Raw genomic sequence first — 25,729 nt, forward strand, 5'->3', positions numbered from 1 at the left:
TTCTCCGTTTTCTTGTCCATAAAAAGAGTATACTAGGTAAGTCTTCTGTCTACCTCGGGACTTCTGTAAGTATCATAAGAGATGTTGTATATGACAACACTTCACAAACGTTTAGTAAAACGCTGCAAAATGTTTGTAGCTGGCTATAAACAAGATCATGCAGATTGGGTTCCTGAGCCAACAAACCAAAGAAGACCGGTTGCTAGGAAGAGAAAGCCGAGCGTTGCTCCGTGACGTCATCACCCCGCGCCACCCGCGACAGTTTCCCAGCAGGGCTCACAGCAGCGTTCCGCGTCATGGGGATTTGGCAGCGTCTGCTGATTTTTGGTGGGGTGTCGCTCCGGGCTGGTGGCGGGGCCACTGCCCCGCTTGGGGGAAGCCGAGCGATGGTTTGTGGGCGCCAGGTCCGTGGTGCTGCAGGGCAGGGGGAAGCGGGCTGACAGATGCTGGGCTGCAGGGCCGCAGATGCCCTGGCATTGCTTCTTGCCAAAGACTCGCCTCAGTTCCTGAGACCCCCAGTGTGCTGGACGTGCCTACTTTTCAGGCAGACCCAGGCTGAGGCGTGGCGGGACTTGAAACACAGTTAGAACGTAGATGTGGTATTCTACATTGCTTTCTTGGCTTTGGGTTATTTATCAAATAGATTGAAGAAAAGCAAAACACGTGGAAGCCTTATCTCCGTAAAGAGGCAGCGTTTTTACATTTTTAAACGTTCAGCGTATCCTGCTAGAAAAATTTCAATTTAAGCAATGTGTCTTTACAATTGTTATCAGTAGTAGTAGGTAAATGTCTCCATAGTGAAGATGAGCAGAATTAGAAAAGAAAGCCCTCTTAATTGCAAGCCCCAGATTGTTTTTACTTTTACAGTGTGATGATGGAGATGGCTTATTTAAAACGGCTTTTTATTATTATTATTTTTTAAAGTTGTCTGGCGCCGGGAGTGAGACCCTAAAACAAAGAAGAACACAAATCATGTCCCGAGGACTTCCAAAGCAGAAACCGATAGAAGGTGTTAAACAAGTTATAGTTGTGGCTTCTGGAAAGGGTGGAGTCGGAAAATCTACTACAGCAGGTATTATAGGATATTAATTCTATTCCTGATTAAGAACTTATGCCAACAGACAAGTGCACACTATTAAAATTATAGTTTTGTGTTTTAAAAATTTATTTGTGAAGTTCCTAACATGTGATTCCTTAGTTTCAGGAGTTGGTAGCGGGTAGACGCTTAGATTTTGGAGTTAGACAAAAGTAGGTACTAGCCGGGTCTCCTACCCCTTAACTCAGGAAAAAGTGGTCAGATTGTACAGCAAATCTTCAGTTCACTTAACTGTAAAATGGAGATAACTTCTTTCATAAGATGGTTATTCAAATTGCACAAGCTAACCACTTAGCTTAGTGTTTACTAGTGTTCAATAATTGGTTGCTGTTATTTTTAAAACATCTAGTAACTTTTTTTTTTTGTTTGTTTGTTTTGAGACGGAATCTCGCTCTGTCGCCCAGGCTGGAGTGCAGTGGTGCAATCTCGGCTCACTGTAAGCTCCGCCTCCCGGGGTTCACGCCATTCTCCTGCCTCAGCCTCCCAAGTAGCTGGGACTACAGGCGCCCACCACCACGCCCGGCTAATTTTTTTTTGTATTTTTAGTAGAGACGGGGTTTCACCGTGTTAACCAGGATGGTCTCCATCTCCTGATCTCGTGATCCGCCCGCCTAGCCCTCCCAAAGTGCTGGGATTACAGGTGTGAGCCATCGCGCCCCGCCTATTAGCTCATTTTTTCCCATTTTTATCAGAAGGGAATTGTGGAAGAATTTGTCAGATGTTTTGGAAAAGTTAAGATTTACCAAATATTGTATTTGTGGTAGATCCCTAATCCATTACTATTTGATAGATACCATATTGTTAAAAAAAATTAATAATCTGTTCTTAATGAATTCATGCGCTCTCCTGCACATTTTTCCTTTCTTTCCTAAATGTTTACAATCCATCTGGTTGTTTTTAAAATTTAGAAGCTCTTAGTTTTTGGTTCTAGAACCTTTTGGAGTACATTTTCCAGTTTTCAGTGGTTTGAATCCTTTTGCATGCTCTGTGATTACTTGAACTGGATAAGGATGGAAGGTGTTTTCATGATTGTAGCCATAAGTCCTTTGCGTTTTGTAATTTGTTGGGTCTGTAGGCTGGCACTTGTTTAAGATTGTTTGTTTATTATTTTTAGTTGGAAGATGATTGTTGCCATGAAATGTGAAAGCATTTAAACAGGAAAATGTATGAGAAAGTATACAACATGTGACATGTAATGGGTGCTTCAGTAAATGTCCCTTTCTCACTTTTTTTCTGTTAACATTATACCATCTGTCCTGAAAAGCTGGCCCATACTTTTTCTTAACAGCTCTGTGAGCATATCTAAGTCTTAAAAATAGGTTATTTTTATGTAACTCTATTGGTATTATTAATATATTTCTTTTCCTTATATGTATTTATTCCTGCCTCAAACTACTTCAAAATACTTCCCATTTGAATATACATGCTAGAGATGTTTTAGATTAGAATGATGACATTTGACTAATGCAAATATGCTCAGTGATTCTATTGTTTAAATGTAGGAAGAACCTAACTCTAAAATGAATTGCCCTCTGAAAGTTTCTGCCTTAAAGTTGTATTATGTGTAACCTATCTTGTACCTGAAATTCAGAATTTTGTAACTTATAAAAACGAATTTATCAAGTCTTTGCCCTAGGCTAAGTATTTTACATGCAATATTTCGTTTAATCCTGACCACAGTTATGAAGTAGGCATTGTTTTCATTTTATAGAAGAGAAAACAGACTTATGGGTAAAATAACCTACTCAAGAGTACACAATAGAAGGTGGCAGAGCTGGGATTTGAACCAGGTCTGCCTTAAAAATTTATGCTCTTAACTAGTTTGAAGAAAATAACCCTGACATAGTTTATACCATTGTTCTGTAAGGAAATGTGATTCACGTTATGAGCGCCTATTTGTTGATCAGTCTTTGAATTGTGTTACTCTTCTCGGATGTAGCATATTCCTATTGCTGGTCTAAAGCTGGCTTTGGGACTACTGCTTTCCTTCTTTATGGGATTCGTCAGCATAAGCAGTTTGGGAACACATTTTACCCTCTTACCTTTTACCCTTTTCCCTTCCCTCTGTGCACAGTAGTCCAGCCTTTCATATACATGAGTATTTATGAATTAGATACTTGGAACTCCTGCAATATCAGCATTTATTTTTAAAAGGCAGTAGAGGCAGGATGCGGTGGCTCATGCCTGTAATGCCAGCACTTTGGGAGGCTGAGGTGGGAGGATTGCTTGAGCCAGGGCAACATGGCAAGACCCTGTCTGTAAAAAAAAAAAAAAAAAAAAAAAATGAGCTGGGTGTGGTGGTGCACACCTGTGGTCCCAACTCCAGCCTGGGGGACAGAGCATAGTAATCATAAATGAAAGGCAATGAGATTGTGTACATTTTTAAAAATAAAAAGACAATTTTTCTATAAAATATGGTTTTGAAAATAATTGAATTATATATTAACATGATTTTAAAAAACTAAGTGGATTATTTGAACAAAATTGTAACAGAAATGGATTTTTAAAAATGTTAGTTTTGGGGCATGCATCTATTGCATTTATTGGCAAATTACTTTTTTACTTTTCTTTTTACTTTCTGTGTTCCTCCATGTGCTTGCTCTTTACAAGTAAGGGATATATGTTCAAAATTTATATGCTTAGGTTATTACATGAAAATATTAAAATTACATGAAATTATTAAAAATTGCATGAAAATATTAAAAGATAAAATGAATTTTAATAGAAGGAAAGTTACTAAATTCAATTACTTTTTTTGTTTCTTACAGTGAATCTTGCACTTGCACTAGCAGCGAATGATTCGGTAGGTGTTTATTAATAGAAATATTAATTTATTAAAATGTTTTTAAGGCAATGATAAAGAGCATATTGGTGTTTTTTATTTACTCTGTCAGAAGCTATAGTGTAGTTGTAGTGAGTTGCATATCTTTAAGGAACTCAATGCTGCCATCACTACTGGTTACATTTAATAATAATAATGTATTTGAGTGTTGACCATATATTGTTTGCTATATATCCCACAAGAGGCTTTGATGTTCTTTATATCCTAAACCAATTTTGCCTTTATGATTTACGGAAGCATTATTCTGGGTTCAGTTTTTAAGTGTTAGGGATTAAGTTTTTTTAAGGGGAAAGATATTCTAAAAGTAGTGTATATCCATTAAAACAAAATTCAAATGGAATACGTGTGTAATGCAAAACTGAAAGTTTATGCATTCCTTTCTGTTCCAGAGAATTAACTTAGGCTATAGTTCTATGTATATCCTTTCAGCTCTTCCTTTCTCCATATAAAAATCTAAAACAATGTACACGTATGTGTGTGTGCATACATCTTTCCATGATGTGCCTCATTCTTAATGGCTGGTGCATTAATGGTCAATGATAATATATTTAACCAGTTCCCATTTGATGAAATATTTAGGTTGGTTCCCATTTTTTCCCTACTCTAAACGATGCTATGGTGGAGTTCTTAAATAGTATTCTTATATACTAAGTGATGACATTTTTGTAGGATAGATTCCTAGGAGTAAAACTACTAGGTCAAAAGATATTCCTACTTTAAATTGTACTCCTAAAAGTTTGCTTGTAAAAAATTTCAGTTCCATTCTTTTCCTTGGGAGAAGAAAAAAAAATTCAGCTATAGTCTATGGGAGTATCAATTTTTCATAGTCTCATTATTGTTGGATGTTATCTTTTTAGATATTAAAAAAAAATAACATTCAACTTATTTGCAACTCCATAAATTATCAGCTACTAAATGAAAAGGCACACACGTATTTCAGAATTGATTTTAATTTCTCCTTCATACCTATTTTATAGAATACAGGCAAGAATCATTTAATGTTTAACTGTGGCTATACTTCTAACTTATTTTCTACCTGTACTATGTAACTTCAGTTCCTAATAAATAGCACATATGAAAAAATAATATGTGGTATCTCTGTAAGTATGTTATCAGTATATGGAGTCCAGAATCTGCCAGATCCTGGAACTAGACATAGATATTCATGTCTTCTGATGCTTGGCTGTATATTTCTGAAAATCAGAAACTAATAAACAAGATTTATAATATTTTGGTTATGTAAATTTTATTCACCATAGAAACAGGTAGCATAAAAGGACTTTTAGGGAAGAAAATGTAATTAAGTTTCTCTAAAGTTGCGCTTCTAGAAAGAGAAGATTCAAATATCAAGATAAAAGTTTTTCTTAAAAAATTTTTTTTCAACTTGCTTCCTTTTATGGGGGACCTACTTTCATGTATCCCATCTTATCCTCTTTCTTGAATTCTTTTTTTGTTTTTCTGAAGGACACCCTTGAGTCCTTATATGGTTTGGTAGGCAGAACAGTGGCCTGCCAAAAGTGTCCACATCCTAATTCCTGGAACCTGTAAATATGTTACTTTTCCTGCCAAAAGGAACTTTGCTGGTGTGACTAACACCAGCAAAATTAAAGATCTTGAGATGGGAAGATTATCCTGGATTATCTGGCTAGGTCCAATTGAAGATCCTTATAAATGAAAGATGGAGGTAGATCCGAGTCAGAGTGACTTGATAAGAAAAGGATTCAATCCACCACTAGTCAAGGAATGTAGTCAGCTTCCAGAAGCTTGAAAAGGCAAAGAAATTGATTTTTCCCTAAAGCTTCCAGAAGGTACGTAATTCTGCCAACACCTTAATTTTAGCCCATTGAGATCTCTTTGGACTTCTGTGATAATATTTTATAGAAGTAGGAAACTAATACATATAGGAAGTAAATTTGCTTATTTCTTTAATTTCCAAAAGTGTCTTTAATTTATATTCGTTATTTGATAGCTTAACTAGATTCTAGTTAACTATAAAATTCCAGGTTCAAAATAATTTCCTCTCTGAACTTTGAAAACAACATACCGTTTTTTTCTAGCATGCTAATGAAATGTCTGATGATAGTCTGATTCATATTCTTTTGTAATAACAAGTGTTTTCCCTCTCAAAGAGTTTAGGTTTTCTTTATGTCTTTTACATTTAAAAGTGCCACAAACATGCGTCTAGTTATTGGCTTAACCTGCATGGGATTTGGCCCTGCAGTATCAAGCTTTGAGTATTTTTCAGCATAGGAAAAATTTCTTCTGCTCATTGATTATGTTTTGTGATGTGTTTGTTCTGTCTCCAGAAACCTATTAGGTAGATACTGACATTTATGCTTGTTAATTTTTCTGTCATATTTTGATCTCTTTGTCTTTTGCTCTGTGTTTTGAAAGATGTCTTTGACTATTTTTCACATTGCTGTATTGGACTTTAGTTGTTATTAGGTTCTTCTGATTTCGTTTTTCATTTGGAAATTATATTTTTTTCCAATTTTTCCAGAACTATTTCTTATTTTCCACTTGCTGTTCCAAAAAAAAGGTTGTACCATTCTCTTGAATCTCTCCGAGGATGCTAATTGAAATTAATAAAAAGTGTTTTTCTTAGTGACCTCTGCTTACTTAGGATGGTTCTTGTAATGTGGCTGTTGACCAGCAGGATCAGCTTTACCTGGGAGCTTGTTAGACATGTAAAATCTTGAGCCCCACCCTAGGCTTACTGAATCAGAAACCCTGGGGATAGAGATCTGCAATCTGTGTTTTAACCAACCCTCTAGGCGATTTTGATGCATGCCAAAGTTAAGAACCATGGATCTAGAATTTTCCACTTCTAACCTGCTAATGTCACCCTCTTTTGTTTTCTAGTGTGGTTATGGTTTTATTTAGTTTTAGACTATTTTGTTTCCTTGTCATTTCAATGGAATTTGGAAGAGAAGGGAGATAAACATATATGTTTAGGCAACCGTATTGAGATAAGAGCCAGTAATATGGTTTTTTTCCTAGTGATTTTAATGACAGCACTTAGTTACCCTAGAAAAAGGACCCTGTCTTCCTTAAGGAAGGAAATGGAAAATTCAATGGATGGGAAGGTAGATAACTTTGTAGGTGTGGACCTCTTTTAATTTGGTTATCATTGCAGCCAAAGCTTTGAGTCTTATAGATAATGTGAAGTAACTATGTAATAAGGGATCCAAGGATGAAAAAAACAGTTAACTCATTTCCTGTTTAGAAAAAAAAAGTACAGCTCGCTGCCAGCACTCATTTAACTTTACATAAACACGCCCTTCGAGGCTGAACCAAATCTGACTGATTTTCAATGTGAAAATAAAATATAAAAACTCTTCTTGGAGTTATTTCTAAACAGAACTAACATTAGAATTGTCTGAATCATCAGAATTGTCTATTTCAGAAAAATTGGATTCATCAAATGAATCTTCGGCCAACAACTGTTCGAGGATGATATTACCATCACACTCAGGAATGCTACGTTTTCTAGGATTTGACATTTTCAGTGATTGAGAATTACTATATTTTGTAAATTGAAATGCTGCTACTAAAAATAGAATGCTATAAATAGAATGATGTCTTTTGTTTCCAAAGTTGATATACTAGAGTGATGTGAAAATAATAATAAAAGCAAGATATTTCATGGAGTGGCAAGATCTAATAAGATAAGGTTGTAGGCCTAGGGGAAACAGGTCCAGGAAGCAATTCATTTTACTTTTAATGTTGTACTTAGTAATATCTGAAGTGGATTGTGTAAGCCCTGGGGAGATTTGCAAGACAGTCCATTGGGATGTGGGCAGAACATTTTTCTTTTCTATTTGAATTAATTTTTATCTTAATATTTGTTTGTATATACCTTATATATGGTATTAGTATAGTAGCTCTAATATAATGTATAAACAAATATATTAACATATTGAGGATGTATGCCCAAATACCTTTTAAAAAACTGATTGGGGTACATGATCAGAAAAGTTTGAATGTCACTGATCTAGGCTAAAGGAATTTCTGGGCTGGACCATATGCCTAGTTCAAAAGAAGACTACCTCTACCTTGTAGATTGAGTTTTTTTGTTTGTTTGTTTTTGTTTTTGTTTTTTAAGATCTCGATCTGTTGCCCAGGCTGGAGTGCAGTGGTGTGATCTCAGCTCACTGCAACCTCCGCCTCCCGGGTTCAAGTGATTCTCATGCCTCAGCCTCCTAAGCAGCTGGGATTACAGGTGCCCGCCACAACACCCAGCTAATTTTTGTATTTTTAATAGAGATGGGGTTTCACCATATTGGTCAGGCTGGTCTGAAACTCCTGACCTCAAGTGATCCACCCACTTCTGCCTCCCAAAGTGCTGGAGTTACAGGTGTGAGCCACCATGCCTAGCCTGCATTGAGGTTTTAAAAGCATTATAGGAATAGGGTGTAGATTTTTCCTGCTTTTTCCTTGCCTTTTATACTTTCCTTTGAGGATGTGGATGGGTAGTATTGCAGAGCAAAATTTGGGGATCATGTGTACTATGCATATAAATATTGCAACCCATGGTGTGCCTGAGCCAGTGCATACTGGCTTGTGACAGCTGGTTGTTAAATTTTCAGTGAATTTTGCAGACCAACTCGTATCATGTTGTTAGCTTGAAATAGGCCCATGATGGGAATATTTAAACCATGGAAATTGGCAAACACTGAAAATCAAGCCCACTACCCCAAGCCAGTTGTTAGACCTTAATGGTACCCACTGATCTTATATATTGACAATCTTATTTTTTGATTTTTCTTTTTTCTCTTTCTTAAAAACATCCTTATTATGGATCTCATTCTTTTACAGCAAAAATTTGATGCACAGTATGGAAGAGCACTGAGACTGGGAGAGGGAAACTTAAAGACCATCAGAAACCATTGATAAGCTCTGTGAGATTCCTAAGTCAGTTCATTTCAGTTCATTTTAGTTCAACAAACATTTATTGAGCACCTCTAACACTCATTGCCAGACACCGGCAGAAAGTAAAGAAGAATAAACATATACTGTGGAAGCTTATAGCCTGCTAAGATTACATTCACAAGTGTTTAGTATATATAAATATGTTGTGTATTTATATAAGTATATGTCTGTGTGTATGTGTCTATATTTTTTTGGTATATAGTTGAAATTGGTTTAATAGTTTCTTTTGTGAGAAAGTTTAATTAAAGCAACATTTAATAAGGTTTTATTAATATTGCTTCATAACAGAGTAGACACCAGTGTACTCTTAAAGGTTTTATAATCTGATAAGGACAAAAGGAAGACAAATGTTTTAAAATGATGAGATATATTCAGTGTCAAATATAGTAGTAAATCTGCCCAAGATGAGTAGCTTTTATTCCAGAGTAAAGCAGTATTGTTTTAAGTAGAGCATTTTCATGAACATAATTATATTTGATTCTCACAGAAACCTGTAATGCAATCCACATAGTATTTATCAGTTTTACAGTCTTTATTGATTCTCCCCTAATATCCTTGCCACATTTCATCAGCAAGCAAATATCCCTTTTCCTATCTCTACAATATTTTTCCAGTATGTTCCCATTGTTCTGTTTCCACTGTTCCTATTTTAATTAAGGCACATGCTACTTTTGGGTCATTCATTCATTTATACCTCAAACAATTATAGAGTGCCTACTCTGTCCCAAGTGCCGTGTTAGTTCTGAAGATACAAAAATGAATGAGACACAGAATCCCTGCCTTTGAGGAACTCATAGACTAGCATCCCACTGCAATGACCTTTTACCTGCCCGTACTTAGTTAAATCCTTCTAGTACATAATGGCAGACTTCTCTCACTATTGAAATCACATTACTCCCTTGCTCAGAGTCATAGCTGGATGCTTTTGCTGATATTCAATATCCTCTGCCATCTGGCTTCAATCTACCTTTCTGGGTTTATCTTTAGCTATTCTTCTAAATGGCTTCTATGCTCTAGCTAATCCGGGTTACTTGCCAAAGCCAGTCTAGGCTGGATATACTATTCTTGATAGCTTACAGTCATTCTTCTACTTGTCTACTGGAATGTTTGTGTTACCTTTCACCAGCTTTATGTGTCCTATCTTTCAGGCTTCCTTATATGGCTGTGCTGGTTATATCCTGCACAAGGATGCTTGTTGAGGGGATTGAGTGATGATAGAAATGCAGGCTACCCTCCTCTTGATGTGCACCTCTTGTTCTGTTGTTTATGATCTGTCAAAAAAAAAAAAAAAAGATGTGCACCCATGGGCTGTTTTGTAATTCACACAAAGGCACTGTGTGAGCTAGCCTTGCTCAGAAGGGCAGCTCAGCAGCTCATTGAAGTGTTCCCTGAATTCCTGCCAAGTCAAGTGAGTGTCTTTTTTTTTTTTTTTTCTCACTCTGTTGCCCAGGCTGGAGTGCAGTGGCATGATCGCGGCTCACTGCAACCTCCGCCTCCTGGGTTCAAGTGATTCTCCTGCCTCAGCCTCCCAAGTAGCTGGGATTACAGGCAAGCACCACCATGCCTGGCTAATTTTTGAATTTTTTGTAGAGACGGGGTTTCATCATGTTGGCCAGGCTGGTCTCGAACTCCTGACCTCAGGTGATCTGCCCACCTCGGCCTCCCAAAGTGCTGGGATTACAGGCGTGAGCCACTGTGCCCGGCCTGGCCCTTTCTTCATCTTTTGAAATCCAGTAACACTGTTGATTTGTATTATTATTGCACTCATGCAGCCATTCTGATAAGTTTTATAATAGGAAATAACTAACTTTCATGGAGCATTCATTATGTGTCAAGCAGTGTTATATGTGCTTTCCATGGACTATTTTAATCTTCATGACATGGTTCTTAGTTCATTTACTCTTCACAGCAACGTTATGGGAATAAGTACTATTGTGATCCCCATTGTAGTTGAGGAAGCAGAAACACCTATAGGTTAAGTAATTTGCCTCAAGTCACCCAGAAAGTAAATGGCAGAGCTAAGGTTCGAATGCCAACCTAGATCCTGTGCTCTTAATGTACTTGGTGTATTGCTCCTATTTTAGCTAGATTCTTTTTTTTTTTTTATTTTTTTTGTGATGGAGTCTTGCTGTGTCACCCAGGCTGGAGTACAGTGGTGCAATCTTGGCTCACTGCAATCTCCACCTCCCGGGTTCACACCATTCCCCTGCCTCAGCCTCCCGAGTAGCTGGGACTACAGGTACCCGCTACCACACCCATCTAATTTTTTGTATTTTTAGTAGAGACAGGGTTTCACTGTGTTAGCCAGGATGGTCTTGATCTCCTGACCTCATGATCCACCTGCTTCAGCCTCCCAAAGTGCTGGGATTACCGGCGTGAGCCACCGTGCCTGGCCTAGCTAGATTCTTATGATTAAGAACTAGGTTGTCTTTATTCTTGGCTACCCTCAGCAGCTAGCGCAATGCCTTATGACTTAGAAAATACATGGTAAATGTTCGCTATACGTATGATTGTACAGGCAGATTTGAAAGTATTAAGTGTAAAGTTTCGTTTTACTTTATTTTTTGTGAGAAGTGGTATGGGATGGAGGTGTTTGTTGCGACTTAGTGGCCTACACACTGTTCTTTTCCTGCTTCTTAAAAGATGACGTATGGTCATGCTTTACTTTATGATGGGGGTACCTTCTCAGAAATGCATCATTAGGCGACTTCATTTTTGTATGAACTGCATAGAGTGTACTTAAACAAAGCTAGATAGTATAGCCTACTGTATACCTAAGCTATATGGTATAACCTATTTGTCCTAGGCTACAAACCTGTATAGCATGTTACTGTACTGAAACTGTAGACGTTTGTAACACAATAAGTATTTATGTATCTAAACAAAGAAAAAGTACAGTAAAAATAATAGTATAAAAGATACAAAATGGTACCCCTGCATAGGGCACTTACCATGATTAGAGCTTGCAGGACTGATAGTTGTTCTGGGTGAGTCAGTGAGTGGTGAGTGAATGTGAAGGCCTAGGGCATTAATGTACACTTTTGTACAAGTAGCACAGTAGGTTTGTTTACACCAACATCACCATAAGCACGTGAATCATGTGTTGTGCTGTGATGTTATGATGGCTGTGCTGTCACTAGGCAATGGGAATCTTTTAGCTCCATTATAATCTTATGTCACCACCGTTGTATATGCAGTCCATTGTTGACTGAAATGTTGTTATGGGGCATATGTCTGTATTCCATGATTCTACTTGGCCCTCTTCTCATTTTATACTCTACCTAGTGATCTCAGCTTTTCCCACTGCTCTGGTTACTAGTCACATGCCTTTACTCCAGATGCATCACCAGCTTGCATATCTCTCCTGGGTACTAGTCTGGTCTGTCTGGTTTTCTATGGTAGATGTGTATTTGAATGCTTTATAAGCATTTCAGACTCAGCATGTGTAAAACCAAACTCTTCATCCCTGTGACTGTCTTTGTCTCATGGAAGTCTGTCTACCTATCTATGTTTTTTTGGTGGAATATAGCTGAAAGAATCATACAGTTACTTCCATTCCCAAATCAATTACCTGTTCCTGCTGCTTCTGCCACTTAAAGTTTTATAGACTGTGTCCTGTTATTTCATTCCTTAATGCCACTGCTTTATTTGGATCCATATTGTGGATCTTCTGTGATGACTTCTTTTACTATTATTCCAGCATTAGGTTATTCTTGTTCTCTATTTTCTCTGCTATGGTGCCTTGAGGAAAGGATGAACACTTTCTATATTATTTTATAAAGTTTGTTTACTATCTCCTCTGCTAGTCTGTGAATATTGAGGGGACAATAATTTTGGTTTTATTCCTTTTTGTATCCTTGGTGCCTTGTCCAGTAATGGAACATAGTAGGTTCTTGATAAATGTTGGTAGTGACTGTGGAGCATGTTAAGTGAAGAGTGGCCACAAATGAATGAATGAGTGAGTGAGTGAATAAATAAATAAAATATGCACAGCAAATTCCAAGTGTTGGATAAGATGCCTATAGTTTGTTCAATACATATTATGCTTTATTTTTCACTGAGCAAATGAAGTAATTAAAATCTGAGATAATGTGTTTGAAGCGCTTAGCACAGTGGCAGACCTATCATAAGTTTGAAATAAATTTTTAGTATTGCTAGCTAAATAAAAGCTTTTAAGTAATATTGCAAAATAAATCAGTGCACATCTTATGTACTCAAAAAAAATTTTTTTTTTTTGAGACAGAGTCTTACCCTGTCACCCAGGCTGGAGTGCAAGTGGTACGATCTCGGCTCACTGTAACCTCTGTCTCCCGGGTTCAGGGGATTCTCGTGCCTCAGCCTCCTGAGTAGCTGGGAGTACAGGTGTGTGCCACCATGTTCAGTTAATTTTTTGTAGTTTTTTAGAGACAAGCTTTTGCCATGTTTGCCAGGCTGGTCTTGAACTCCTGACCTCAAGAGATCTGCCCGCCTCGGCCTCCCAAAGTGCTGGGATTACAGATGTAAGCCACTGCACCTGGCCTACTCGATTCTTTCCTTCTTTTTTTTTTTTTTTTTTGAGAGATGGAGTCTTGCCCTGTTGCCCAGGCTGGAGTGCAGTGGCCTGGTCTTGGCTCACTGCAACCTTTGCCTCCCGGGTTCAAGTGATTCTTCTGCCTCAGCCTTCCGAGTAGCTGGGATTACAGGCACATGCCCAGCTAATTTTTGTATTTTTATTGAGATGGGGTTTCACCATCTTGGCCAGGCTGGTCTTGAACTCCTGACCTCAGGTGATCCGCCTGCCTTGGCCTCTCAAAGTGCTGGGATTACAAGAGTGAGCCACTGCTCCTGGCTGGCCTACTTGATTCTTTTAGCAAAACTTATTTTACATTTTTACTGATTTTTCCATTGCTACAAGGAATCATTAACCAGAATTTTAATTGGACTTAAAGATGGGAAAGAAAGCAGTTTTATCTTCAAAGAGTTTATGTTTCTTCTGTTATTTCTTTTTTATTGATGTTTATCTCAAAGCATTTATTTTTTTCTCATGATCACATAATGTCTTAACACTTATTCTTCCTAGATGTACTGCTTTTTTTCCCCGCAAATTATTATGAGTGGTTCTTTAAACATAATTAAGATTATCTTTAGCCCTTTGAAGTTCTGTGATCATGTCAGAACAAACTAAGAAATTGTAATTCAAGATTTAGGTGTTGATTTTTGAAAGGTTCAACAGTCTTAAGTCAGAATATATTTTGTATCACCACTTACAACACTATGATTTTCTTCATTAATAAATATGTATATAGTATCTAATAGTCCAGCATTTTTGTGTGAGATACATCTGGGCTTGATTCTGGCTCTGCCTCCTGCAAACTCTGCGACTTTTGCCTGTACCTACCTAATAACGTTGTTGTGAGTATTAAAGGAAATAACTCATGTAAAGCACTTAGCACAGTGTCTGGCATACAGTAAATGCTAATAAGAGTTGTTCTTATTAGCTCCATGTTATTATAATCTGGAATATTAGTTATGTGAATTTGGAGTAAATATGGATGAAAATATGTTTCTCACAGTTACATATGGCAAATCCTGATGTATACTATTTAGTTCAAGTTTATAAGGTTGGAGGCTCATCTTTTCTTTAATACATGTGTTGTAAAGGGATTATGCTATATTAAATTAACCAATTCTTAATGCTTTTATTATAGCTTGGAAGTAAATACAATACATAACATTTCTTATGAAAAAAATTGTGTTTCAGTATTGTGGTTAGCCATTTTGGAGGAAAGGTATGCTATTTTTGTTTAAAGTATAGTTATTTTAAAGCTAGAGCAGAAACCAGGGCAAAAGGTCAGATTCAGAAGAAACAACTGCAAAATCATTATTTTTTGCTTTTTGCTTGTCAATTCAAAGGCAATTCTTGGTAAGAAATGTGTTTTATATTTATAAGTGCATTTGAATTCACACATTTCATGTTCACTGAGAGAGGGGCTCAGAAACTATATTTGTAATTATAAAGCAAAACTGTTTACTAAAACTAAGAATATTTTCAGGATAAGAAATGGAAATACTCATTATAATTGTTTAATTTTGTCATGAATATTTGATAATTGTGACATCTACACACACACTTTCATATATTCATTTACCAAATGTTTGCTAAGGGCCTGTCATCTCTTAGGTGCTCTGATTGGCATGGGGGATACAAAATGGAAAGAGCCCTGCCCTTGTCCTTTTCTTCATTTATTTTTAGAGACAGTATCTTGCTCTGTTGGCCAGGCTGGAGTGCAGTAGCATGATTATAGCTTACTGCAGCCTTGAACCCGTGGGCTCAAGCAGTCCTCCTGGTTCAGCCTCCTGAGTAGCTGGGACTATAGGTATGTGCCACCATGCCTGACTAATTTTTTATTTTTGGCAGAGACAGGATCTCACTATGTTGCCCAGGCTGGTCTGAAACTCTTGGGCTTAAGTCGTCTTCCTGCTTTAGCCTCACAAAGTGCTGGGATTACAGGTATGCACCACTAGGCCTACCTTTATCTTAGTTAATGTATAGCCTAGAGACTGTTTGGGAGATTGTTGTTTCCAGTTTGCTCCAGGCTCTCTATATGGCTTGATGATTCCTTAACTATCTGCAGTCTTCTTGTCATTTACCACAGATGCTCTTCTAAATCGTTCCCACTTTTATCAGGTCCTCTATCCAATTCCAACTTCCTTATTCCTAGCACATGGTCTTGCTTCCTATTCCATGTGAAAAATGGACTTTTCATTGGTAACTTATCTGGAGGCTTTTCACTCACAAGTTTGGTAGCTGCCCTGAAATGACATGAAGGCTTAGTTCAGGTAGGATTGTTGATTGCAGTGCTTTTGCATGGCTGTTCCATGTTGCATGGCCTTCCTCAGCATGGCAGCCTCAGTGTAATTGGACTTACTTGGTGGCTGAGAGCTCTAAAAGTTAGTGTCCCAGTGAATAAGGAGGAAGCTGTATGGCTTTTTGTGACCTTGCCTTGGTAGTCAGGCTGGATTAGTGGTTGAAGTAGTTATGTGCCTTCCCACATTCAAGGGGAGGAGACAGACCTCCCTTTTGATGGGAAGGGTATCAAAAGCCTTGAAACCTTAACATCATCCTTGTCTTTCATCTCTTTCATCTTGCCCACTCTACTTCTATATATCAGTCACTAAGTGGGTTTTTATTTGAGAAGTATCTCTTTCTCTCCACTGTCATGAACCTAGCTAAGAATTTTATCATCTTTCACTTGAGAGTTTTCCATAACCTCTTAATTGGTCTGTTTAATCTCATCCACCTTGAATTAAATAATGGTTCTTCATATTGATTGTAGGGTAGTTCTTATGGCCTACAGGCCTCTGCTGAGATTGCTTGGCTTGGTTTGTTTGTTTGTTTTGAGATGGAGTCTTACTCTGTGGCCCAGGCTAGAGTACAGTGGCCTGATCTTGGCTCACTGCAACCTCCACCTGCCAGTTTCAAGCGATTCCCCTGCCTCAGCTTCCCAAATAGCTGGGATTACAGGTGCCAGCCACGACGCCCAGCTAATTTTCATATTTTTTAGTAGAGATGAATTTTGCCATGTTGGCCAGGCTGGTCTCGAACTCCTGACCTCATGATCCACCCACCTTGGCCTCCCAAAGTGCTGGGATTACAGGCGTGGGCCACCGCGCCTGGCTGCTTGGCTTAGTTCTTAAGGGTTGGATTCTGCCTAATTTTGCACTCTGTACTTGATTTTGTTGGCACTGCTCCTTTACACTGGCTGTCTTCCTTGCCTTCTTTGCCCAGCTCCTGTCATCCTTCAGGTCTTGGATTGGATGTCACTTCCTCTGTGGAGCCACCTTAGTGGTTTCAAGTAATGTCATTTCCTCCTCTATTGGTTCATATGTTTATCTCATGCCATTAGAGTGACCATGACTTTCACAAGGTCAGGGACTGCGTCTTAAATCATCTGCCACTATTGCCTGGCCCGTTGTTACGAACTCAGTAAATGGTAAGTGATTGAAAACAGATTACACTTTGGCAGAATTCTCCAAAGTTTTGAATGCGTTACTGGGTTTTCTAAAATGTCCATAATATTACCAAGGAATCATTTTGACTTGGGAGAACTATGCTTAGAGAAGGTTTTAGGTAAGGGAGTTTATATCTTATGCTTCAACATTTTTATTTCAGTTAAAACATATACAGCAAAACCCAAAAAACTTGTTTGAAATCTTATTCTAATGTGCCAGAAAATTTAGGAAAGTGGGCAAGTATTAGATTTAAAACAAGCTTTGGTAAGATTAAGGGCTCTGAGAATTGAAATCAGAACAGTTTTGTTTTCGGTTGTGGCATTTTAAAGCTTTAATTTTGGCTGTGAAATATTTCACATGGCAGATTTCATTCCAGCCTGTTTCTTTCTGGTCAGGAATGTGTGATGGTTCACTTTTGGCAATTGCACTATGTGAAAGGGCTTGGGTCAGCACCACTCTGCAGAAACGGGTCAATGAGCGTTCAGATGAAAGGGAAAACACTTTTAAAGAACCTTTATATATTGCTGATGTAATAAGACAAAACTCATTATAAGCTTGAAACTCTCACCATGTTCTTGCTTTCTCCTTCATCTCTCAAATGCTTTGCCAAATTAACCACATCAACTAATTTTACAGAAAATGGATTGCTGAAGAAGCTTCTTCAGAAAGTCTCTCTCTCTTGTCTTCCAAAAGGACATAAGTCTCCTTTGTACTTCTGTAAAAATCTTAAAATGGCCACTTAAAGAGAGCGGGCAGCTTGTTGTATTTCAGTGAATGATAAAGTACAACCGCCTATTTTTCAGTTGAGTTGGGAGGAAGAACTGTATCCTACTGTTGCTTTAAAAGATGCTTTTATTACTGTCAGGACAGATAACAAGCTAGGATTTTCTCAGAGCAATAACTGACGAGTTAGATTACTGCCTGTGGCTCTTAAATAATGTAACATTCTTGAATTAAGGAAGGAAAGTACTCAGGTAGTCTTTGAAGGAAGTCTAGGTTCCCTGCATGGCTATAGGGTTGCTGTTTCACTTTTTTCTGAGTAGATAAGGAAGCATAAGCCTTCTCCAAACCCTGGAAAAGCCTTTGCTCTCAAATTTGTGCTGGAATGTTATCTGGAGTGTGATGGAGCCCTTTGCCAGTCACCATGGAAACTGATGAAGGCTCTAGTTGTCCTTTGGGCTATTTGGGGTGGCTTAAATAAAGGATGACCAATGCGTCTAATCCTGTTCTCCACATACGCTTTTTCTTTAAAAATGATTAAAAATACAGCTTACTTAAGGAGGAAAAGGATATCTGTATCATGTTTCTATTAGGCTATTTGAAACATTGTGTGCAGCTGAAGGGTATCCCGGCCAAGAAACGTTAATGAAAACTATCATTCTGGATAGGCATAATTCCACTGGTTTCTGATGTTGTCTGTTAGCCCCCAAGCTGATATATGCAACAGAATAAGAAATGCTAATTTTCTGTTTACCTACTTAGTGATGGAAAGGAACTTGTCATAGAAATTAAGACATGGGTAGTATTTTAGTATGTCATTGCCAAGTGAAATGCAGTTTCAGTGGTGGTGTCAGACATAAAAATTAAAAGCATCTGTGAGCAATTAAAGCATTAATTATTCTGATTTTGCAGACATCTCATAGCACATTTTCCAAAATCACCAGTCCGTAGCTAAAGCTAGGGAAAAGAAGTCTTACAGTAATCTTTAGATGTCCATATTTTGGCAGTCCCTCCTGTTGCCTTAAGTGGGGCACAGAGGAGGAAGATCTGAGCAGAAACTATTAATATCTAGGGTGTTACCTGGTGCTGATAGAAGAATGTTTCTTAATTAGTTAATTTAAAAAATTGAGGCGAAATTCATATTGATAGAGTTTTGGTTTGTGAGCCACACTGATTGCACTGTGAAGGATTTGTTCCATTTTCAAGGTCTGACCCTGATTGAAAAGGCAAAATGGGAACTTAAGATGATTGAGGCTTACCTCTTGGTTGTTTCAAATAACATGCTTTCCTTTAATGTCCAATAAAGGCTATTTATATGAAATGAAAATCAAGGATATAATACTCAGTGCTTCTACAAATAAGGATAATTTTATTAATTAGTTCAAGATTTTACTGAGTACTTTACATGTGCTGTGCGCTCTTTTTAGTCCTAGAGATGTAGTGGTAAAATGTGTAAGTTTCTGTTCTTAAGGAGTTTAAGTGTATTGGAAGAGACATAATAAACATATACTTTTAGGTGGTTATAATGGTTACAAAAAATAATAAAAAAGTGTAAGGATGTAGAAAGTGATGGGAGGTCTGGGTGCTGTGGCTCATGCCTTTAATCCCAGCAACTTAGGAGGCTGAACTGGGAGAATTACTTCAGGCCTGGACTTTGAGACCAGCTTGAGCAACATAGTGAGATCCCCGTTTCTACAACAACAAGTAGCTGGGCATGGTGGCGTAGAGCTGTAGTCCCAGCTACTCAGAAGGCTGAGGCAGATCACTTGAGCCCAGGAGTTCGAGGCTGCAGTGAGCTATGATCACACCACTGTGCTACAGCCTGGGCAACAGAGTGAGACCCCCATCTCTAAAATATAAAAAATAAAATGAAAGTGATAGGAGGTGCAATTTTAGATAAGGATGTCAGGGAGGAGATCTCTGAAGACATGACATTTGAGCAGACATCTGAATGAATTGAGTAATTGGGCCACAGGAAGAGCAAAAGCCCTGAGGTGGAATCAACTTGGATTATATGAAGTGTTTTTATAAATGGGAGGAAAGCCTCATGAACAGAATAAACAGGAAGAAGGTGCATGTGATTGGAGTGGTCTAGGGGAAAGGTAGGTAGAGGCATGTCATGCAAAGCCTCATAAGCCGTGGTGGAAATTTGGATTTTTTTCTGTGTACAGTGTAGTGGGTTTTTCACCAGGGCAGTGACAGTCTAATTTACTCCTTAAAAGGATCTGGCTGTAATGTAGAGAATAGAGTATAGGAGAATAAAAATAGAACAAGACGACTAGCTAGTAGCTAATGCCAGTGTGTAAGCTAAAGTTGATAGCTTGGACTACGGTGGTAGAGGTAGTGATAAGTACATCTGTTCCAAAGATATTTTGAAGATAGAGCCAGGAGGACTTGCTGATGAATTGGATGTGGATGGTGAAGGAAAGAGATGGTTCTTTTTTTTTTTTTTTTGGTATGGTAAAATATGCATAATATAAAACTGACCATTTTAATGATTTTAAAGTGTGCAATTCAGTGGCCTTAAGTACATTAACATTGTTGTGTAACCATCCTCACTATTCATCCCCAGAACTTTCTTATCATTCCAAACTGAAACTCTATTCATTAAATAATAATTCCCCATTTTCTCCTGTTCCTAGCCCCTAGTAACCACTAATCTACTTTCTGTCTCATGAATTTGACTGTTCCAACTCGTATAAGTGGAGTCATATAATATTTGTCATTTTATGTCTGGCTTATTTCACTTAGCAAATTGTTATCAAGGTTCATCCATGTTGTAGCATATATTCAAATTTCACTTCTTTTTAGGTTCTTTGGTTTTGCTTTTAGCAACTATGTGAATAGTATTGAAATTTCCTGGGATGGAGAAGACTCTTGAAGGAGAGGTTAGGGGTTAAAAATCAGTTCTCCTTTACACATGTTAAATGTGAAACGTGTGATAGACACCTAGGTGGATATGTTGAGTAAGTCTGGGGCTTGGAGGAGAGGTTGGGGCTGGAGATTTAAATTTGGATGTCAGCATAGTATAGGTGGTTTTTAAAGTTATGAAACTGGGTAAGTTTACCTCAGAAGTAAGAGTAGACTTGAGAAAGTGGCCTTTTAACTAGTACAATTTAAAGTTGTGATAAAGGAATACATATATTCTAAGATGTACACAAATTGCTAAATTTATAAAATTTTAAAAGTTGGCATTGATTTTTAATGTTTTAATTGATATAGCACATTAGTTTTAAGCAGTTATTTGCTTGTTATTTTGTTAGTCAATTCGTTTACTTTCGTTGGCTTGAAATAGTGGTAAGCCTTGTTTTTTAGTAGTTCTCTGAGAAATTAAAAAAATAAATTAGTGTCAAGATGAACTGGGTACCGGCTAGAATGGTTATTTTCAAAAGTAACACATATAAATTTTATCATAGTAGGGACAATTTGAAAATTAGTAGATGCCATAGATAATAGGATTAATTATGTAAAAATTAGTTTATATGTAAATATAAAATTAATAGATAATAGGATAAAGGGGGCTTGTTTATGAATGGAGTATTCTAGTGAGCAAACACCAGCTGTGTGTGACTAAGGGTGGCACCTATCCAGGGGAAGGATGTTTTCAGGAAAATTTGTGTACTTTTTTTTTTTTTTTTTTTAACAGCAGAGAGGCTTTTTAGTTAGACTACTGGTCTCTTTTCTTTTCCAAAGGATTAAGTTTCAAAAGAAGGATCAGACCACTCTTGTGGGGTGAAATGGGGGTGGAGGAAATATTTGGAACAAGAGGAATGTTTGCAGCAACACTGGAGTAGAACTTTCCCTAGACGCTGTGGTTCATAGGCATCTGACCAAGTCTTTCAGAGGCAAATCTTAGTATTACTTTTTTTTTTTTTTTCCATTTAATGAGAGTTGCTTAGCTTGATTAGCTCCCAGTTTTGTCTTTACAATGGTCATACCACAGAGCTTGTGAATATCAATTCTTTTACATTTCCTTATTATAAACGATACATGTTTTGAGCATCATGTCTTTGCAAAAGTAGCCTGATAGTAGAAATTGTTTTGTAATAGAGAAAAAAGGATTTGGTTTTATGTTACTAAAGATGTTACAATTAATCAAAAGAAAAAGGAAAATTTGAAGATTTAGAGAGTCTACCAAATGTCATTTTTAAAGGAGGAAATTAAAGTCAGGAAAGAACAGACTTGCTTGGAAACATGTCCTATAAATGGAACTTGAGTAGCTAACATCTGCCTCTGACAAAATTCCCTGCAAGGCTGCTATTTTTCCTTGTAGTCCTTGAGTTAGGACACTGACATTTTCATATTTGCCGTGGAAATGATTGTGATAATATAAATGATGTTTTATTTTTATACATGATTAGATAGGGAAGATGGAAGCCAGCTGTTTAAATGCATGTCTTATGAAACGCTGCAGGAAATATAACATAGGCAGTAGTAAATCAAAGGTGGCAGAGAGGGTATTGCTGAGGCTCATGTAGCAGGGATGGGGCAGAAAACCTCTCTTGTTTCTCTTGGTGACTGCTGGTTTTAGCTCTTGCAGAGTTGGGTAGGTTAGCCCATTACATCACACAGCATGTGGTTTTATGATTTAGAGAACCCAAGGCATTTCTGTAAAGCACGTTTATTAACTACCTGCTATATATTAGACACTGTGGTGGGAATTTTGGATAAAATGGTAAATAAGATAGTTTGAATTATTTATTTACATCTGTGATAAGTGCCACAAAGAAGTCCTGTTCTCAGGAAAGCAGATAACAGGATACTGATCCTAATCTGAGGATTGAGAGAAGACTTCCCCCAGTGAGTAATACTAATTAGATCTGCTTTCCTACAACCATTATTACTCCCTATCTCTAAGGGCAATAGGAACAATTTTAAGCATGGTATAAAACCGGTCAGATTTTCTTAAAAATTACTTTGCTGTTGTATGGAGAATGGAGGGGATGTTAGAGTGGATATTGGAGATCAGGTTAGGCTATTACAGTAACCTCAGCAAGAAAGAGCATGGTGATATCTTGGACTGGAGTGTTGACATTGGAAATGGAGAAGGAGGTAGAACTGGTAGGTCTCGGTTATAGATTGGATATGGGAGTGGAGAGGAAGGGCTCAAGGATGACCGCGATTGCAGGTTCTTGACTGTACAACTGAGTTGATGTTAGATATATTTTCCCAATGCATTTGAAAATAATATGCATATTTTCAAGTTTGGTACAGAAAATTGCCCTTGCTTATGAAAATTCACAAATGTGTTGTGTTTTTCCAGTCATCCTTTGGTCATGATGCAAAACCACAGTACTTTTCAGCCTTTACCGTTTTACCTACTATTAAGTAACCTATGTATTTGATTAAGGCTTGCTAATTGTCATAATTGACTGAAGTTCCAGCAGTTTTCTTTTTTTTTTTCCTGACAGGGTCTTGCTTTGTTGCCTAGGCTGAAGGCACCCAACCTCTGCCTCCCGGGCTCAAGCAATTCTCCTACCTCAGTCACCCAAGGAGCTGGGACTACAGGCATGTGCCACCACTCCCGGCTGATTTTTTAATTTTTTGTAGAGATGGGTTCTTATTATATTGCCAAGGCTGGTCTTTAACTCTTGGGCTCAAGTGATCCTCCCACCTTGGCCTCCCAAAGTGCTGGGATTATAGGCATGACCCATTGCACCTGACCCCCAGCAGTTTTTTAAAAACAGTTTTAGAGATGTAGTTCACATATTGTGCAGTTCATCCATTTGAAGTGTACAATTCAGTGGCTTTTAGTATATTTACAGAGTTTTACATCCACCACCACCAATTTGAGAACATTTTCATTACTCCCAAAAGAAACCCCATATCCCTGAACTGTCACTCCTTAATTCCCCCATATACCCAAGCCCTAGGCAACTACTAATCTACTTTCTGTCTCTATAGATTTGCCTATTTGGGATATTTCATAAAAATGGAATTGTCTTAGGTTGGGCTACTGTAACAAACTACTGTAGACTGTGTGGCTTAAACAACAACTTGTTTCTCACAGTTCTGGAGGCTGGGAAGTCCAGGATCAAGATACTGGCAGATCCAGTGTCTGGTTGAGGGCCTGCTTCCTGGTTTGCAGATTACCTTCTCATTTTATTGGATTATCACAAAGTGGAAAGAGAGTGAGAGAGCTCTTTGGGGTCTCTTTTATAATGACTCTAATCCCATTCATGAGGCCTCCACCCTCATGGCCTGATTATCTCCCAAAGGCCCCACCTCCCAGTGCTTTCACATTGGAGGTTAGGATTTCAACATACGAATTTTGGGGGACACAGATATTCAGTCCACAACAGGAGTCATACAATATGTGCTTTTTCTGACTGGTTTCTTTCACTCAGCATGTTTTCAAGGTTCATCCATGTTGTAGTGCAGGGGTGTCCAATCTTTTGGCTTCCCTGGGCCACATTGGAAGAAGAATTGTCTTGGGCCACATATAAAATACACTAACACTAGCGATAGTTGATGAACTTAAAAAAAATCACAAAAAAATCTTATAATGCTTTAAGAAAGTTTACGAGTTTGTGTTGGGCCACATTCAAAGCTGTTTTGGGCCACGTGCAGCTCTGAAGTTGCGGGATGGACAAACTTGTTATAGTGTATTTGGTACTTCTTTTCTTTTTATTGCTGAATAATATTCCATTGTATGGATGGATCATATTCTGTTTATCGATTTCATCAGTCGATGGACATTGGAGTTGTTTCTACTTTTTGGCTATCATGACTCATGCTGCTATGAACATTTGTGTGCAAATTTTCGTGTGTACGTATGTTTCAGTTCTCTTAGATATATACCTAGCAATGGAATTGGTAATCATACGGTAACTCTCTGTCTAACTGTTTGAGGAACTGCCAGGCTGCTATCCATATTTCTGTTCTATTTCACATTCCCACTTGCAGTGTGTGAGGATTTGATTTTCTCTATATCCTCACCAATACTTATTTTCTGTCTTTTTGATTATAGTCATTCTCATGGTTATGAAGGGTTATCTTGTGGTTTGATTTGCATTTCCTGACTGTGTTTCTGTTGGACTAAAATGTTAATGACATTGAAGCTGGGAAGTTTACTGGCTGACATAGAATTTAAGAAGTCATTTTAATTCTTAGAGAGTACAGATGTACAGATGAATTGGCATATACAAGTAAGTATTTTCAGCATTTTGTAATGCTTAACATTATCTTTATGATTCTCATTTAGCAACTAACAATTAAAACATGTTTTGTATCTTAATTTGTACAAGGTTTGAAGTACTTGAAAAATAATTTTCCTTAAACCCCCAAACACTTTTGTTGCCCTTTAAACAGCAATGGTCATTCCTTTGGCCCCTAAACAACACAATTGAGAATATCTAAGTGATTATGGACAAATTCAGTTGAACCAATCCAAGAACCATCTGTGCTAGACACTATGTTTATCCATGGTGCTACCCTCACAAAGCCTCCAGCCTTGTGAGGAAGACCGATATATTAATGCATATTTATTTACATAGAAGGAAGAATGTGGCAAGTGCAGCAGTTTGTGGGTATAAATAGTATATTAATACGAGAACAGAGAGAAATTAATTCCAGTCCTTCAAAGGTAATAATTTGAAGGTGAGGTGTAGTTTTGGCAGGTAGAAAAATAGCAGAAGATAATTCTAGGTTGAAGGAACTATGTAAGCAAAGTCATAGCAAGAAATGACAAGATATTTGGAATGAGAACTACAGAAAGTAGCTCAACTAGAAAGTAGTGCGGTGGAGTGGCATTTCTGCATTTCTCTTTGCTTAATTCTTATGGTCACAAGATGGCTGCCCCACTGAATTGTAAAGAGGAAGAAAAAGAATGTGTTCCCTTGTTTTTTATTTACAAGGGAAGAAAACTCTCACTAGACATTTTCTAGCTTCACTGATCAGGATTGGATCTCATCAACATCTTTTAGCTGCAAGGAAGACTGGGAATGTGGAGAATCTGACACTTTCTACCTTTCCAGTGGGAGGTGAGTTCTGCCTTTGAAAAGGAGGGGTGGGTTAGGAGTTACTGTTGGGTAGTAACCAACAGTGTCTATAGATGATAATATCCTCTAGTTGTAAAAAAGCAAAGGAAGAGATAGGTTGAATCCAGGTTTGGGTAATGAATGAAAAAATGGTGATGCCATTTTCCA

At 37.7% G+C, this 25,729-nt stretch overlaps 1 protein-coding gene across 4 annotated transcripts in view; it reads left to right on the top strand.

The window, feature by feature from the left end:
- The first annotated feature begins 230 nt into the window (after positions 1-230).
- NUBPL (NUBP iron-sulfur cluster assembly factor, mitochondrial) overlaps positions 231-25,729 on the top strand; it is a 290,082-nt gene continuing 264,583 nt past the window's right edge. The window contains exons 1-3 of one of the 4 annotated variants that reach the window (XM_003821202.6): positions 231-404; positions 925-1,072; positions 3,865-3,899. In XM_003821202.6, the coding sequence (XP_003821250.2) occupies positions 297-404; positions 925-1,072; positions 3,865-3,899 (291 nt within the window). In that variant the 5' untranslated portion in view covers positions 231-296. Of the gene's footprint in view, positions 405-924; positions 1,073-3,864; positions 3,900-16,712; positions 16,844-25,729 lie in introns of those variants that run through there. The other 3 variants (XM_055097457.2, XM_008974688.6, XM_034937397.3) reach the window with 3 other exon arrangements.

This window comes from Pan paniscus, chromosome 15 (assembly GCF_029289425.2).
Source record: "Pan paniscus chromosome 15, NHGRI_mPanPan1-v2.0_pri, whole genome shotgun sequence".
In the NCBI taxonomy this organism is placed as follows: domain Eukaryota; kingdom Metazoa; phylum Chordata; class Mammalia; order Primates; family Hominidae; genus Pan; species Pan paniscus.